The following is a 17,957-nucleotide window of genomic DNA, read 5'->3' on the forward strand; positions in this document are numbered from 1 at the left end:
CTGTCCCTCCAAGCAGTGTCCCTTCCTGGCTTGGGCAGACATTTCCCTCTGCTTTCCCTGACTTTTTCTGCCTGCTTTGTAAATACCAGAATTCTACCATACAGAATGGAAACAGGAAGAACAAAAGTGGAATTCCCGTCTGCCTACTCTGTAGCTTATGAGAAGCAAGACCGATATGGGATAAGAAAGAGGAGAATCAAAATCATGGGTCAGCTAAACAATGCTCTATGAATTTAAGGCAGCCATAAGCAACAAAATTTAGATGCACCCAAGAACATAAGAGAAACTTTCCTGGGTGTGGGGAGGCAGGCTTGGGTGCCTTAGCCATGAACCGTCTGCCGCACAGCAGAGGCAATCACTGCTGGGCGTGGTGCTCTCTGTGGTTTGACCCACCTCTACTTTTAACCAGCTGCAGAGACAAAAGCCAGCAATACCTTTTTCTGCGGGAAGGCTGCCAGCCTCATTCAGGTGACTGGCCAGTGCCCTCAAAGGGCGCTCACTGTGGGCCAGGATGCCTTCCACGTTGCTGACTTTGCACCCAATTCCACAGCCTGGCACTGCCTGGAAGTCCGTGCAGTATCCCAAGGTCTCTGTTCCAAGTTCCTGGGAAGGTAGAAAGAGAGGAAGAGGAAACTGTAAGCCAAGAGGGGTGAAGTGAAAGGGAGGGGTAGGCAGGACAGGGACACAGGGTGAAGGTGGCAAGAGAGCAGCGGAAAGCGGGAACTGAGAGAAAGAAGGGTAGGGAGGTGGAACGGATGGGAAAGGTTAAGATAGTGACTAGTAACTTGTAATTATTTCTCCCTCTTTTGGTAAAGATATTATAGCTGTAAGTTGAACGAGACTATTTTAAACAGCCTAAAATCCTTCCCTGGGTGAGTGCCTCATGACAGTGAACAGGTTACTGACTGGAAAGGAAAAAGGCAACTCATATCAAACACCTAAATTAAAGAGGACTGCAGGTGCCAAAGAGAGGGAGATGTGAATTTTATGTTGCAAATAATTTCATTAAAAACAAAGGAATAAGTAGTGTTAACAAAGCTCTTTGATGCTATCAAGAGATAACTGCCTGTATATCAGACCCTGGAGGAGGAGGGGACAAGGTGGCAGGGTAAAGGAATGGCTGGGGTTTCTGGACTGCCCGTCCTCCCCCAGGCTGTGAGCTCCCAAAGGGTAGAGTTCACATCCCACTTCTGTTCTCCTGAGCCTGGCGCCTGGTGATGTTCAGCAAATGCCTGTGACACTGAACTCCCTTTGTGATAACCTGGAACTGTGGCAAGGGCTGACTGTGAGCCCTATATCTCCGCCTGCTGCAGAAGGGCCCTCTAAGTGGTTTTCCAGACCACACAGAGAAGGCCTCCTCGAGGGCAGCTAGGAGAGAAGGACATGGTGAGGAATAAAAGAGCATTGGCGGGGAGGGCAGGGCCACGCCCAAGTCCACGTACCTCTTTACAGTATTTGGTGACTGCCACGCCCAAGGGGTGTTCACTGCTGGCCTCCGCAGTCCCCACCACAGCCAGAACCTTCCTGAGGGGCAGTGTGGCCACATCCCCCAGCAGGAGCACCCGCATGACCCTGGGGACGCCATGGGTAATGGTGCCAGTCTTGTCAAACATCACAGTCTTTATCTGCCAAAAACAACCACAACTCACTGACCACAATACAGATGGAGGGGCTTCCATAGTCACAGTCCTGAGGCAGAACTTCACCCAACCTGCCTCAGACAGGAACAAGACACCTGCACAGCTTCCTAACGTGATCCTCTGTCGTTCAATCTCAGGGCTCAACAACTCCCACTGCAAAGAAACTGTTTCCCTATGTGTCCAGTCAAACCAGCCACACTGAGGCTTGACCTTGACCAGGCAAAGCCAGAAACCCTCAGTCGGCTGTACAGGAGATGGCACAGCACTGTCCCCCAGACAGTGACACCATCCACATACTTCCCCACGTCAGGTAAGGAGTCAGGACCCTGAGGGACACCTGCCTCCCTGTCCACTGCCATCCACCGAGCCCAACCTCAGCTTCCTTTTGCCTGCCTAAGTGCAAAAGCTACTGGGAATAGAGTCCTAACACTCTGAGTTTAAGAAAGGAAAGGACTATTCTATGGCCATAATGACAAACAAACCCCCAGAGCCAGTTTTAAGTTGGTCACACTTGGTCAACGGCAGTCTGCAGAGTCCCCACACCTCTGGGCTCAGATATGGGCAGCAGCTACATTCAGGTACCTGCACTTCCATGACCAGGGCCAGTCGAGCCCTGAGCCCTGCTTCTGAAAGTCCAGTAATTCCTGAAGTGTATAATTTAACCCATTTAAGGCCAGCAGGTTGCTCTTCTCAGACCATGTCCCACAAGCAGGGTTCTCCCTTACAAGCAAACAATAGTTCAGCTTTTTGTTTCTGATGCTGAGTGGTGGCTTTCCTTCAACACACTTAACTCATCTTCCTCCAGGGATTCTTGCCAGCTTTCAGTGCAACCTTAACACTGCAGCCAGAATGATCTTCCCAACACACGATCCAGTCACATCACGTGGGTATGCCATCCCCTACGTGGCTTCTAGGCTAACGTTCAGAGCCCTTTACTAAATCTTCAGCCTTTGGATTCTGGCCCCTCCCTCAACGGCCCCATCTCTAGTTCCTCTCTCTCAATGATTTTCTTCCAGTTCCTCATTTGCTCATTCAACAGATAACTTCTGAATGCACTCGATGTCTCAGGTTAGATGCTGGGGATACCGCGGGGAGGGGAAGTTCCACCTCCACAGGTGCTTTCCACCTTCTGTCCCCATTTTGGAACACTCTTCCCCAGCTCCGTTGTCCAGCTCTCACTCAACAGTAAGGTCTCAGATGAACATTCGTATTCGCTTCTCTGACCACCTGCAGCACCCTTGTCCCTGAGTCGAGCACCCCAAGTCTAGGATTGGCCCCTGTTCAAGTGTCCCCAGGACATCAAGCACCACCAGTCAATACTCAGTATCTCATAATACTCAGTCAGCTTTGCTATTTACTTTTTCACTGTCTGTCTTTCCCGCTGGTGGGCTCCTTGGCGGCTGGAAACCATGACCATTGCCAGAACCCAGTGCAGGGCTCACACGCAGTGAGTGCCCAGCAAATACTGATTAAATAGGTGAAAGTGTGAAAGGCCAGAGGTTAGTAAGTTGGGCAAAAGGAAGACTCTTCACAAACACCGTCACTCACTCTTCACTCCCCAGGGTCACAGGACCCACCACTAATCCCACAGATGTCACAGTGGGGCTTTTGTCCTGAAGCCTGGCTACCTGGGTGTGAATCCCAGCTCTGCCTCTGGTTAGCTGCAGGCCTTTGGTCAAGTTACCTAATCTCCTCCTGCTGCAGTTTCCTCATCTGTAAAATGGGAATGATAAGCACCTACCACACAGAGTTGTTAATGCAATTAAATCAAGTAATGTTGATAAAGCGTTCCATCATATGACTGGTGGCTACTCTGTTGCTACTGTTGTTATTCCCAGTTATACTGGACTTCCTATTCTATGTAATTAACACTGCTGTCTTGAGTGGCTCTCAGGCTTTTCTCTCAATGTGAAATAGTAAACAGATACTACTTTCATCTCTCAGGATGGGGAAAGCCGTGGTACAGGCTGACCTTGTGCGCCATCTCCAGGGGCTTGCCTCCCTTGATGAGGATGCCATTCTGTGCGGCCACCCCGGTGCCCACCATGACAGCCGTGGGCGTGGCCAGCCCCAGGGAGCAGGGGCAGGCAATGCACAGCACCGTGATGGACGTCTGGAAAGCAAACCGGATGATCACCTCTGTCTGGGAGATGTGCTTGTTGGGGTTCTGAAAACAGGACAGAGTCAGAGGCAGGTTGAGAGTTCAATAAGGAAACTCCCAGAACTCTAATCACATAAGGACATTTCAGGGGGGCACTGGACACAACGTGACGAACTTGGGTTTTGGAAACAGATGGTATTCTGCATTGCTCTGCCATCATAGAGAACACGTTACTGCTCTCCATATCCCAGCTATCCAACTTCATCCTACAGGTTTCCCTCAAAGAGGCATTACAGGAGCAGAGTCAAATAAAAGCCCTTGACAGGGGAAAGCAGACTCTGGAGATGGACCACACAGATCCAGATCCTGGTTTCCTCATACACAAAATGGAGATGATAATGCATAGCTCATAAATTGTGGCAAGGATTGAATGAGGCAATACACATATAAACATATAAATATACACAGTACATAACACCTGGCATAGGAGCAGCATTTAAGAAACAGTAACTATTATCGTTATTTTTCTCATCATTAGGAAAGCTTAAAAAATGCTATTCTAAGGTGATAATCATATAAATAAGAAAAGATGCAAGGATATTTACCACAGTGTTTTGTTTTATTTTTGCAATGACAAAAAATGGAAACAACCAATAGGGGATTGGTTAATTAAACTGTAGGTGTGACGTATATAATGGGATACGAGGCAACTGTTGGAATGATGATGGAACATACTGATATGGAAAGGTACCAGCAGCACTGCAAAATTAAAAAGCAAGTACAAAATCGCATGTGCTGGGATTTATTCGTGCAAAAATCTCTGCCTGTATCTGAATACAGCATTTCAACAATACTGGAAAGGTATCCACCAATATGCAAAAAAATTACTTCTAGGGATATGATTTGGAGGTATCTTTATTTTCTTCTCTGTATTTTTCACTATTTTTTCTTTGTACCCAAAACAAACAAAATATGACCTACTTTCCAGACACTTCGTATTATTTGCATTCTGAGAGCTTGAATTATCTTGGTTTATTTTTAAAAATGGCTGGTGGCTATGGAGTATAATCAAGAGATACTATGTTCACTTACTTATAGTAAAAAGCACAGTTGTCTAAGGTAAGGCTATGGACCACAACCTCTTTAGCTTCCATCTACATTTCATTATTTCACTCTGAAAGGCAGGATTCTAAAATAATGTATTATTAAAGGGGTCTTTTAATTTTCATAGAAACAGTTATATTTAGGTAGAGGGATATATTAAGATTTTTAGACATAAAGATTATGTAATCTTTTTTAAAAATACACTAATTCTTGTCAAAATCACACCTGGCATTCTGATAGGACTGGGTGGACTTCTGGAAGTTACCATTAGCCCTTCTCTACAATGACTTTTGTACAGCAGAGAGATGACAGTATCTTAAAGGAACATGCAGTACCTCATTTGCCAGCATCCTCCCTGATATTGCAGATAAAAACAAAAGAAGCCAAAGTAAGATGGAAAGGCATGGAACAGCAGAAAGCCACAGATTCCAACTTGTTTAGGACTGAGTCTTCCCATGGCCATATGCCAACGCACTGCTCTCCCGAAAAAGCCGAAATTATAGGCAGTCAGGTGCCATGCATAGCCACAGGCACATTCTACCAATATATCTGTAAGATACTTTTAAGAGCACTGAGGTTCCTTAGATGTCAGAAAGTGTTTAACTTGAACATTTTTCAATTTAAGATGGGAAATTTGAGGGAGAAAATACACCCTAGTAAATGACATGTGTCCTGAGAATATTTGATATACTTTTAATTATGTGAAGGATTTTTTTAAAAGAAAAAAATGATCCATTCCATATTTGTACTTTTTGCTACGTTGCCCAGGTTGGAGTGCAGTGGCTATTCACAGGCACGATCATAGCACACTATGGCCTCAAACTCCTGGACTCAAATGATCCTCTGCCTTAGCCTCCCAAGTAGCTGAGTCTACAGGTGCATCACCACACCCAGTATGGTTTCTCATTCTATGGCTCTATGGTATAACAAGCACTAGACTGGGCTAGGAATAAGATAAGGTAAAAACATTGTTCCGCTCATTGTGCCATTACCAAATACTGTTCTAAGTGTGCCATTAGCTTTTTAAGTACATTATCAAGGTTTCAACCTCAGTGCTACTGATATTTGGGGCCAGATAATTCTTTGTTGTAGGGGCCTGTGATGTGCCTTGTAGGATGTTTAGCAGCATCCCCCCAGTCACAAAAACCAAAAATGTCATAGCTCCCAACTGAGAATCACAGATGTAATATCGCTTTTATTCCTCAAGCAGATATGTTTTTTTGAGGGGTGGCCTGTATTTTCCTTTCTTTTTCTGAGGTTTAATAAAACCATATTTCCTAAGATAGTGTTCTACAACCACTTTTTTAAACTCAAAAATGTATATTCCATTGCCTCACATACAATGTTTAGTAAATATTTAATTATTATAAAAAGCTATTCACGCCTGGGTGCAGTGGCTCACACCTGAAATCCCAGCACTTTAGGAGGCCGAGACAGGCAGATCACCTGAGGTCAGGAGTTCGAAGCCAGCCTGACTAACATGGTGAAACCCCATCTCTGCTAAAAATACAAAAATTAGCTGGGTGTGGTGGCATGTGCCTGTAGTCCCAGCTACTTGGGAGGCTGAGACAGGAGAACTGCTTGAACCTGGGAGGTGGAGGTTGCAGTGAACCGAGATCAAGCCACTGCACTCCAGCCTGGAAAACAGAGGGAGACTCCATCTCAAATAAATACATAAATAAACACACAAACATAAAAAGCTATTTACATTACTTGGGAAGCCGGGAGGTCAAAGATGGTACTAGTAAATATATACATCAAAAGATATTTTTCTTAAAATGTGTTAAATAATATTATCATGCCATTGACATTTAAAGTGAACTATTTTCTATGATGTATGCCTCATAACCTCAAAAAGGACCAATAATACATATTGTAAATGCTTCGAGCATTACAACTGAGCACCAATTGGTGTCTGTGAAAATTATCTAAGTAGAATGTAAAGGAGATCTTTAATAGAAACCTGCAGAAGGAGAGTGACTGTTTATCCTACTCTGGCTTAGATTTTGCTGTCAATAAGAGAAGCAAGCAAATAAAATGTAATGAATAATTAAAGCCCAGTGAATCTAAGATATGAAAGAACAGGATCAATGTCAGTAGATTATTTAAAACACAACCACCATATAGCCCAAGGCATTCAACTTACAGGAAAGTATTTCTGAACAACACCAAAATCGATAAAACCGATTACAATCCATACCACCAACGTCAAAGTTGACATGATGATGATAAATGGGACAAAATATCCACTAAACCGGTCAGCCAGCTGCTGAATGGGTGCCTATGAAAATAAAACACCAAGACCATGGGAAATTACAAACTACGAAGAAATAAAACACCACAAGCATGGATAAGGATTGGGATAATCTCCTTCATTTAACCACATTTACTAATCAATCTCTACTCAATAAAACTGTCTGATTTCCCAGAACTCTTCACATAATTTCTAAAACAAGAAAGATGAAGTTAGTTTTAAAAATTTCTTCATTACCTTTGACATCTGAGCCTCTTCCACCAGTTTCACAATCTGAGCCAAAGTGGTGTCATTGCCCACGTGGGTAGCTTTAATGAGCACAGAGCCATGTGCATTTATAGACCCCGCAATTACAGTGCTTCCAGGTTTCTTAGTGACTGGCATGGCTTCTCCTAGACGTAGGAAAGAGACAACTGTCACTTGCTCAGCCCCATCCAGCACTCATGTGACCTGACAGCTGCTATGATATCCGCCTGAGGGAATATGAAACAAGCCATCTCACCTGTGATGAGGGACTCATCAGCCATGGTATTGCCTTCCAGGACTTTCCCATCCACTGGAAACTTTCCCCCAGGGACCACCTTGACGATATCGCCCCGCTGCACCAGCTCCATGGGGACTTGCTCCTCCCTGCAACAAACGCCACTTATCACTCACATGGCCACTCATTAGGTCACCGGGTCAGGTTCTAGGCCAGCTGTTACACTAGTTACACTGTATTTGCTTATACTGAGCAACAGTATTCATCTGATCTGTTCATTTACAGATATTTATCGTGCAGCTGCTGAATACCAGGCACTGTTCTAGGCACTGGTGATACAGCTGTGAATGGCACAGCAAAGGCCCTACTACCTCATGAAGACAAGTTCTGTGGTGGTAATGGACAACAAGCAAGATAGAATCAGGTATTAAATGTTAATAAATGCTGTGATGAAAATAAACCAGGATAATGTGACTGGAGGGCTTCTTAGAGTGGCAGAGGGAGGAGGAGACATGGAAGGGCTTCTCTGGGAAGGTAACATTTAAGCTGAGACCTGCATGCCAAGAAGGTCCAACACACAGGGAAAGGAAGTTCACGGAGAGAAAACAACTGACACAAAGGTTTAAGGCAGGCAGGAAGGGTGCGTCTGAGAAACAGCAAGAAAGCAAGCAAGGCTGGCAGGAAGTAAGTGACGTGCAAGTTGAGGTCAGAGAAGCAGGCAGAGTCCAGATCATGCCGGGTCTCCTTGAGCAGAGCATGGGTTTTGGATGTAAGGCTTTTAGCAGGAAAGTGACACAATCTGATTCACATTTAAGTGATCTCTTTGGCTGCTGCATGAGAATGGGCTGTAGGGATGATCACAGGAGTGAGGGGGAGAGTCAGGCTGTTGCAGCAGCCCAAGCGGAAGATGGAAGTAACCTGGACTACAGACAGAGGGAGAAGAAATACACAGCATATTCTTAGATCATGTGTTAACAAGATGTGAAAATGCACTGAATGTGAGGGTAAAGAAAGGAATCAAAGATGAGCTCCAAATTTTCATTTTGAGCAACTGGGTGGATAGAGAAACCATTTGATGAGATGGAGATGATTATGGAGAAGCAGCTAAGGGAGGGTGAGGGAAGAGAAGGGGAAGGGATGGAGAGAAATGGTTCATTTTGACATGTCGGGTTTGAGATGCCTATTTGACTTCCACGTAGAAATGCCAACTAGGGAGCTGAAAATATGAGTCTGAAGTGGAAAGAAGAGGTCAGAGGTAGAGAACAAACCTGAGAGCTGTCACATGTAGATAGATCATATAAGCGCCCCTAGGAGTGACGGGGAAAACACAGAAGGGGTCCTAGAACTCATCCCTGAGACACTCCACTATCTGAAAGCTGAGCAGAAGCTGAAGGACCAGCCAGTGACACAGGAGGAAAATGAGAGTGGGGATGAGGAGGAGGAGGAGGGAGCACCCATCCAACCGCATTAAACGCTGCACAAGTAGTTCCACAGGGGCAAATATATGTAAAATTCATCACACTCTACACGTAGGGTTTGTGTGTTGCAGTGAATGTGAGTTACACATTGAAAAAAGAAAAAAAATCAAAGAAACAGACAAGGGGGAAATACTGGTGAGAGACTGAAATGACTTAACACAAGCAATGTTGGATTGGGGTATATGGAAATTACTTGATGGCACTGGCCAAACCAAGTTCAGAAACTGGTAAAGGCAGAGGCTCAACTAGAATGGGCTGAGAGAGCACGCGGTGAGAAGGCAAAGACAACAGCGAAAGTCACGTTTTTAAAGAAGGCTTTTGTGAAGGAACAGAAAAACAGAGCAGTAGAAGGGAGGGTGGATTAAAGTGGGGATTGTGTCTTGTACATACATGTGAACTGTGTGCTAGTGGGACATGTCCTGCAGAGACAGAGATGCTGGGCGGGGAGAGCAGAAGACGGCAGGAACAGAGACAAAGCCAGAGGGAGGGCACCCATGGCCCAGGGCCAGCTTCAGCAGCAGCTCACTAAAAGCATGGCATGGGCCCAACAGAATTAATTGTATAGGTAATACTGGCTCATGAGCTAATGGTCAACAAGCCAGAAGAGCATGCATGGAAAGCAAGCAGGGCTCTGAGGTTATTTTACACCTTCCTTTCATTCTACAAAGACTACATTTAAACTATCACAGGGAGAAAAGCCATCTTACCTACTTGAGAAGGAGAAATAGACATTTACTGAGTGCTAGGAACTGTGCAAGATTTTTACATGTTTTACCTCACTGAATCTTCCCAGACACATACAAGGTGAGTCTTATTACCCTCATTTCAGCAAAACCTGAAGATGTCTTAGAAAGGCACAAAATTGAACATACATGCCCACTTATTTAAATGTTGCTATGTACAAATATATAAAACTTAGTAACTACCATATGCAGGCATGTATGTTAAATATTTGCATCATTTTCCTTTGTAAAAATTGTTCAGGAACAGTCTCTGTGCTATGAGGATTCAAGGCTTGTGTGGCTACTTCCTATGATTATGTGAGATGCTTAGTATGGCACCTGCACACAGTAAGTGCCCAAATGAATGCCGGTGATTTTTATTATCACCTAATTGACATTTTCATATTGATTGGCCTCTTGTGTACCAAGCACCAGGGTAGGCTGGGGTTACAAACAGGACAGAGTAGAGCCTTCCTCTCAGGAGGTTTATAGCCTCATAACTAAAAGCAGACACACAGATGGACAGTTAAGACACACACACAGAAAGTTCAATCATGGCAACCAAAATAAATGGAGTACTGAAAAGGAGACTTTCAAAGACTGAAGTCTTTAGTGCTGGGAGTATACCTGTGTAAATCTGTTTGGTGGCTGAGTGAGCCAGGAGAAGGGAAGGATCTCGACAACCCAAGAATATTCTCTGCTTATTTTTAAAGTCCTCCAGCGATGGAGAAGTCCAGGCTGAACATTGCCCTTGAGGCCCCCTCTGTACAACCTGGAGGATTTATCATCCCACAGAGGTCTCCACATGGCCTGAGAAGCCCAAGTCGGGAGGAGGAGCTCCCTGCATTCAATTTAGAAATGAAAGACCCCAAGAACTAAAGGTCAGACCCTCCTCCAGCAGAACCTAATCACTAAGTTTTAAAATGTCCACTTCTGTAAGGAGACTTAAAATTGGCACGAATGTACAGTTGGGTGTCTAAGAAATCTTTAGTAATGCTAATCTCTGTTAAATCTAACTTTGAGTTTCTCCTTTGATCTAAATTAACCATATCTTTCTAACTCTAAGCAGATTACAAGGAATAGTCCTTTATGAGAGTTAATGTGGCTCCTACTGGTGAATCTCAATAGCATGTATTCTTCAGAAGCTACTATTCCTCTCCAAGTGCTGAGCGATAGGAACCCTCTTAATTAAAAGACAGTGGTTTGTTTCATAGCACTTCATCTTTAAGAGTTTCTGCCAGGAATCTGTTTACTTCACTTGTCTCCTCTCTTCTACTCCCCTTCCTCATTAAACACAAGTTAAGAAAACAAAGAAAAAACTTATAGCATTATGGTCACTGGTCTAGATATGATTTGTAATTTGTTTCCCCATCAATTGTAAAAAAAAAAAAAAAACAGAAAATTTCAACGTGGGAGACTGGGGATGGGGCTGTGCAAGCCTTTTAATATCAAGCACACACATGCATGTGTGCAGTATGTTTCTTTAACATCTGACAGCAGTTTCATTCCACTAATGAGTATCTCAGCACCCGCCATGTTTACATCCCAGGGTGGCTGAGGCACAGAGTGCTCTGAGAGCACTGAGGAGCCACAGCTGAGCCAGGCCTGGGGAATCAGGAAAGGCTTCTGGAGGATGCAACTTCCATGCTGAGCCCTGAAGGCAAGGAGCCAGGCAAAGGATAAGGAAGAAGGGAGTTCAGAGGGAAGGAAGGATGTGTGCAGAGGTCTGCAGAGAGAGGCAGTCCCTTCCTGGGACCTGCCAGTGGTGCAGGGCAGCTGGAGCACAACGCAGGGGATGGCAAGACAGGCTGGGCTCAACAGGCATGCAGGTGGATGCCAGGCCTCACTGCCACGTTAGGAAGGTGGTTTTGATCCTAAGGACAGCATGCAGCCATTGAAGGATTTTCCAATATGATCAATTTGTGCTTTCAGAAAGCACTGTAATATGATCAATTTGTGCTTTCAGAAAGATCACTGGTTTGAATGTGGAAAAATACTGGATTGATAAATGGCTGCAAGCAGTATGAAGAGAAAGCTGCGGTGTTTTAGGGGCAAGGCCACGGTGGCCTGGACCAGCATGGTGCCAGTGGATGACGCCCCTAGAGACGGAGGTGCTAGAACCATGACGATGGACTGCAGATGTGTGAATGAGGGCAGGCAGGCATTGTAGAGGACACACTGGGAGCTGGCATGAGGGTGCCTTTGCCTGAGACAGACAGGCACCAAGGAAGGGGAATATTTTTGGGGAAAAAGTGGGGGAAGGTGAAGAAGAATACAGACAGGCCGAGTCTGAGCCTTTACCAGTCACCCAAGAAAAACACTCCAACCAGCAGGTAGTCTCTGGGATCTAGGCGTAGGTTTGAGAATGAGCTTCTCACGGCTGTTAACCAAAGACGTGGGAGAGTGAGACGTCCCAGTGACGGTGTGTAACACACAAAGACAGAGGCACTACCACCAGAACCCCAAGGACCATCCACAAGGGAAAAGGAGAGAAGAAAGCCCATGGAGACTAAGCAGCAGCAGCAGCAAGGAAACTACAGTGTGCCAGACGGATCGCACCTGGAAACGCTGCCAGCACCCAAGACTTGGAGTAAAGAGAAAGCACAAGTGTCCCCAGCAAGGGGATGGTCAGAGGAAGAAGCCCAAGCCTCAGTGAAAGAGGGCAGTTATGCGAGAACCTCTGGGGGCCTTCAGATGGTGCCATGGACCAAAGGCACAAGCAGAGGCCCAGACGCGGGAGGGCACTGTGGGAGGCAGAGTCACTGGGAGACCAGTGTCCAGTGCACCTCAAAGCACAGAATGGTTGAGCTCAGGGGAGGCCTAGACTGCGGCAATCCAGGCAGCAGTGGGTGCAGCCTTGGCCTGGGACAGAGGGGTGGGCTCGGGGTGTGCTGTCAGGAGGCAAGTAGGAATGACCACATCCAAACAGTGAGCCAAAGGCAGAATGAACTCTGGTCTTCTGGCCCCTAGCTTAATAATGTCCTGTCATGTTGCATGGTAGTAGTCAGGCCGTGCGTCCCCAGCCAAAAAATGAATCGGCATTCTTGGAAAAGAACTGAGTTATGACAAGTGCTGCACACACCCCGTGGGCACTTCGGCCGGCAGATGCCTTCTCCTCCTGTTCAGATCCCTGGAATAGTTCCAAGCAACTGCAGTCAGTGCCATCAGAGGCACCTCAAACTGTACCGAAGACCCTAGCAAGGCGAGTTGGAGGAAACATGAGTCAAAACCAACACAGCTGCCAGCGGCTTGGCTCCCCGTCTGAACATTTTCACTTCTCAGAAACTTTCATGCAATTAATTTATAAGAGAAAAAAAAAAAAAAAAGAAGCCAAGGCATGTGACTGCTGCAGACCCATGGCACAGCAGAGCCCAGCATGCCAGGTGCCGTCACACAGGGTCCTGTTTGGGGGCAGCGCAGCACAGTGGCTGAGGGGGGCTCTGTGCCTCCAGGGTTCCAATCCCAGCTCTGTTGCCTGCCTACCATGGACTCTGGGGATATTACTCCACCTCGCTGCACTTGGCTTTTCCTGAGGAAAGCTGGGATGATGACAGTGCTGCCTCACGGAACAGCTACAGAGTGGAACTAGACGATCTGTGGCAAGTGCTGGGGAGTGAGCCTGGAACACCAGAAGGACTCAAATCTCAGCTGCCAGTCCTACAATTGTGATGATCATTTAAAAGCCAGGATCCAGAACAAAACCAGTGCCACCGCGCGGCAGCCAGCCTGCACCTCATGAACACTCATGCATCTGTGTGGCCCCGGTCAGTTCCTCTACTCACCTGGGGCGTGCCCAGGGCCAGCTGCACCAGCCCTGCAGACCCCATGGGGAAGCAAGGGGTCTGTCTCAGCCTTCACGCCCAGGCCTCCAGGACACAGCTAGGGCAGGCTGGCTCCAGCAACAGTGTGATACATGGACAAGGGCACACAAGGGAGGGGCAAGGCACAACGCCTCTGACAATGGGAGTGGTTAGAGTCTGCATGACATCGGAGGATAAGAATCAGAGACACCAAAAACCACTGAGAAAACCAACAGAGAAAGGTTCCCGGGTAGAGGCATTGGAGGAGACGCCTCTCCCACCAACAGGGCAGGAGTGGGAGGTGCCACAGAGGAGGCTAGCTGTGTAGGCTGAGGGACAGGGAACTGGAGGGTTTCCATCTGAACACTTCTCCTTCCAGTAGTCCGAAGCGAGACCACAGGCTAATAGAAAATATGGTGGGACCAGGGAGAGATTTTAGGAATATGAAGGAGGGCTGAAATAACCATTGCCTAGAATATAAAAAAGAAGCTAACCCCAAGGAAATACAGAAGCCTTAATTAGAAAAATTTCCATATTATTAAATATGCATTAAGAGTCAGTGTGTGTAAAGGTTAAGAAAATAGACTCTGGATCCACCAGCCTGGGTTACATCCCAATTCCATTACTGAATACCTGTGTGACCTTGGGCCAGTTGCTTAGCCTCTCTGAACCTCAGCTTCCTCACTGTAAATTAAGAGTAATAATAGTCCCTTCCTCAGAAAGTTTCCATCTTTGGTTAGATTAAATACAAAGAGATTAGAATAGTGTCTAGCAAACAATAAATGCAACAAGAGTTTCCAGGAATAATAATAATAATTATTTTTAGTATCAGGCAACCTTAAGAAGAAGATAAATTTCTCCTTCAATTTTTATTCTTTAGCAAGTTGAAGTCCTTATCTCTCTGCCTGTCTGAATGTGTATCTTACTAGGAAGGCCTAGTTCATACTCTGTGTTCTCTGTGAAGTTTCCCTTGACCACCCACCACTGGCCTTCCACTTCTTAATTCCTGGAATACTAATCATCTACACCTCCCATGTGCCATTTGGCACACACACACCACCTACAAATCTTGCTAGTTTTGTAGTTCAATGCCTTGCTTTCGTAGCTGGATTGAGAGTGGTGATCTTACTGTGTCTCTGCCCACACTCACAAGGTCTATTGCAATGTCAATACAACATGGGCATCTGACGCAGCTCACACAGATTGATAGATACCAACCACAAAGACATTTGATAACCATAACTCACCTGATGATTAAATTGTCCTCACCAAGGGTCACAACGGTGGCTTCTGTGGCTTGGAGAGACATGAGTTTAGCCAGGGCTTCTGAGGTTTTGCTCTAGGAAATAACCAGAATGTGAAATGAGAGCTATCGAAAGCAGACCTGTCCAAACCCAGCCTGAGAGTCACAAGCGTGGTGTTAGAGACAGCTGGTGCGAGAGAAACAGCCGCACAGCACGATAAAAGGCTCTGCAGGTGGGCGTTACTTGCTATCCACCACACATGGCCACATGTCACTTCTACACTGATGCACAGTGCCTGTGCCACTAAAGTTTGGGAATTACATTTCAGACTGGAAACAAACATCAGTCTTCCCACTGACCATTTTCTTTTAGGTTCAATCTAATTTCTTTTAGGGCCTGAGTTCCATTCTCTTGTAAGATACATTTCAGTGTTGGGGACAATGAAGGGTGTTAAAAATGGCATGACCTTGAGGAGGATGTATGGATGTCTAGACCAACTACATATTCAGTTTTGCACCAAGAGACAATGTAGGCTCTGCCCTGAAGGCCAGGGTTCTTTAGTTTACACAATACACCTGAATGATGGTTTTAATAATTAACCAGATTAGCTGGGATTTCAGAAGTAGTGACCAATTTGGAGATTAGTGACTAGAGCACCTTAATTATATGGAGGTTTCCTATTTCTTTAAGTCTCTATGCTGTGTATAATTAGTAATTCTAAACATGGTGTTCAGAGGAAGTGAGATTTGTTTACTGAAGGAGCAGCTCTTTTCTGAACCTGAAGCTGCTGTTACCTTTGCCAAGTGTTCCAGCCACCGGCCCAGGGCAATGAACACGAAGAGCATGGGGGGCGTGTCGAAGAATGTCACAGGGCTCCTCTCCGCCTTCTCAGCCACAGCAACCACCAGGATGACCAGAGAATAAACATAAGCAATGCTTGTGGCCAGGACGATGAGCACGTCCATGTTGGCTGACCTGTGTCTCAGAGATTTGTAGGCCTGAACGTAGAAGTACCACCCACCGAGGAGCTGAAAGACAAGGACAGTGAAGGCTGCCAGCAAGTAGGGAGGAGAGTTCAATGAGCGACACAGGGCCAAGGGCCCTCGGGATGGCAAAACCTCTAGCTTTGTGCACAGTCGTGACAGTACTTCTTCCTCTGTGATGGGCGTTTATGAAATATACTTTCCGATTCAGAGGACTACTGTCCACAGGAATGGATGACCAAGAACATGTGAGACCTTTAAAACCCAGTGCATACAACACAAATGTCCTCTAATAAGAGAATGGTGAAAAGTTGGGGAAAAAAATCACGACTCATTTGTACTGTAGACAGCACAAGGCATTCCATTCCCTAAAGAGAATGGGCTCTATCTATAACCCACTGGCATAAAAGATGTCTAATACCTGGTTAAGGGAAAAAGCCAGCTGCACATCAGTCTATCTTGTATGATCCCATTTCAGTTAAAAAAGTCTGTATCTGTATTACGTGAACATATACATACACATACACGCAAGTGTGCATTTTCTCTATATAAAGATTTGGAGAGATTAATGCCCAACTATTAATATCACCATAGCAACACTGGGGAATGAGATTGGGCGGGAGGCAGAATGTCATCAGTGAAAGGGCATCTTCCTCTTTTCTTCTTATACTTCAGTACAGTTTGAATTGTTAATAATAAGTGTACATTACACTTATAATCAAACAAAATATAGAAAAACACAAATTCAGGCTGGGTGCAGTGGCTCACACCTGTCATCTCAGTGCTTTGGGAGACTGAGCTTGGAGGACTGCTGGAGGCCAGGAGTTTGAGACCAACCTGGGCACATAGCAAGACCCTATCTAGCCAGGCATGGTGGCAGGCGCCTGTGGTCCTAGCTACTCAGGAGGCTGAGGTGGGAGGATCGCTTGAGCCCAGGAGTTGAAGACTACAGTGAACTATGATCACATCACTGAACTCCAGCCTGGGTGATAGGGTGAGACCCTGTCTCAAAAAAAAAAAAAAAAAAAAAATCCAGCCTACCAATGCTTGCCCCCAAATAGCCCCTAAACATTCCAATATTAGGACAGGGATTTAGTTTTATATTCCAAAATATACGCATAGAGGGCACACTTCCCACCAGACACACAGCTAGTTCCTTAATATCACCACCAAAGCAGACATTTCATGCCTTTCTCTTTTAAATTATAACTTCCTGAAAGACAAGGACCATATCTCCACCTCTTAAGATAGAACACTCAAGAGTGGCATGGGCTCAAGGGTGATCCAGTTGTTGCTTCCAGCAATGAACGTAAATTAACCTAAACAATATGCACATTGGAGACACAGAGTTCACCACACCTTGCAGCAAGGAGGTTGCTATTCCAGGGACAGTTCTGATCACTTGCAATCAACTGAAACTGACAGTGAAACCAGGCCCTTAGTAGTCCCCCACACTGGGGGGGCCCCAAGCCCCAACTACTGGTCATTAAGAGAGAAAAAAAGCAGCAACTGCCTGGGTGGGGCAGGAAAGCTGCAATAAAGTGCCATTTAAACCAAGCTAAAGCACTATGTTTGCGCTTAGCAGGCAGAATATCTGAGGGCCACACACAGCATGGAGGGGAGAGGTCTGCCCACTTTCTCATACATACCTGGACAAAGGTACACAAGATAAAGAAGATGAGATTTAGAATGGACAGTCCTGGAATGATGTTGTGGTCCAGGACCATGGACTGGTGGGGCTCATTGCTGGGTATCAGCATATAGATCATTAAGGCCATGACAGGGATGCCAAACACCAGGCTGCACAGGAAAGACTTCTTCCACCTGGAAAGCAAATGCAGCAACACAGATATATCAGATGCTGCCTGTCACCTGGATTACAAGCCACTCCCCTCCTGAGGACACAGTTTAAGACCTGCCTTTGTCACATGTTTGGGACAGACCACCAAGGGTTAAAATGAAAGTAAGAACTCTCTCTCTCTGACACTGGCCATCTGAGGGAGCATCTAGAGGTCTAAACATCACTATAAAGAGGTTCCAAAGATGTTGAGGCCCAGCCCCTGCCTTCACATACTGTGGTTACCTCCAATTTAAGGGTGAGGCAAGTGAGGCCCCAAAGCTGAGAATCTAGCCCCAAAGGTGCCTACCAT

At 45.8% G+C, this 17,957-nt stretch overlaps 1 protein-coding gene across 5 annotated transcripts in view; it reads right to left on the bottom strand.

Moving 5' to 3' along the window:
- Positions 1-17,957, bottom strand: part of ATP7B (ATPase copper transporting beta) — an 80,839-nt gene that overhangs the window by 9,260 nt on the left and 53,622 nt on the right. For 2 of the 5 annotated variants that reach the window (XM_024925271.5, XM_063595775.1), the window contains exons 7-15: positions 17,457-17,631; positions 15,619-15,852; positions 14,828-14,919; positions 7,602-7,729; positions 7,337-7,491; positions 6,992-7,126; positions 3,613-3,807; positions 1,443-1,625; positions 435-603 (exon numbers count right to left, since the gene is read on the bottom strand). In XM_024925271.5, the coding sequence (XP_024781039.4) occupies positions 435-603; positions 1,443-1,625; positions 3,613-3,807; positions 6,992-7,126; positions 7,337-7,491; positions 7,602-7,729; positions 14,828-14,919; positions 15,619-15,852; positions 17,457-17,631 (1,466 nt within the window). The remainder of the gene's footprint in view (positions 1-434; positions 604-1,442; positions 1,626-3,612; positions 3,808-6,991; positions 7,127-7,336; positions 7,492-7,601; positions 7,730-14,827; positions 14,920-15,618; positions 15,853-17,456; positions 17,632-17,957) is intronic. The other 3 variants (XM_008962085.5, XM_055096807.3, XM_008962084.6) reach the window with 3 other exon arrangements.

The sequence above is a fragment of the Pan paniscus genome, chromosome 14 (assembly GCF_029289425.2).
Source record: "Pan paniscus chromosome 14, NHGRI_mPanPan1-v2.0_pri, whole genome shotgun sequence".
Taxonomy (NCBI): domain Eukaryota; kingdom Metazoa; phylum Chordata; class Mammalia; order Primates; family Hominidae; genus Pan; species Pan paniscus.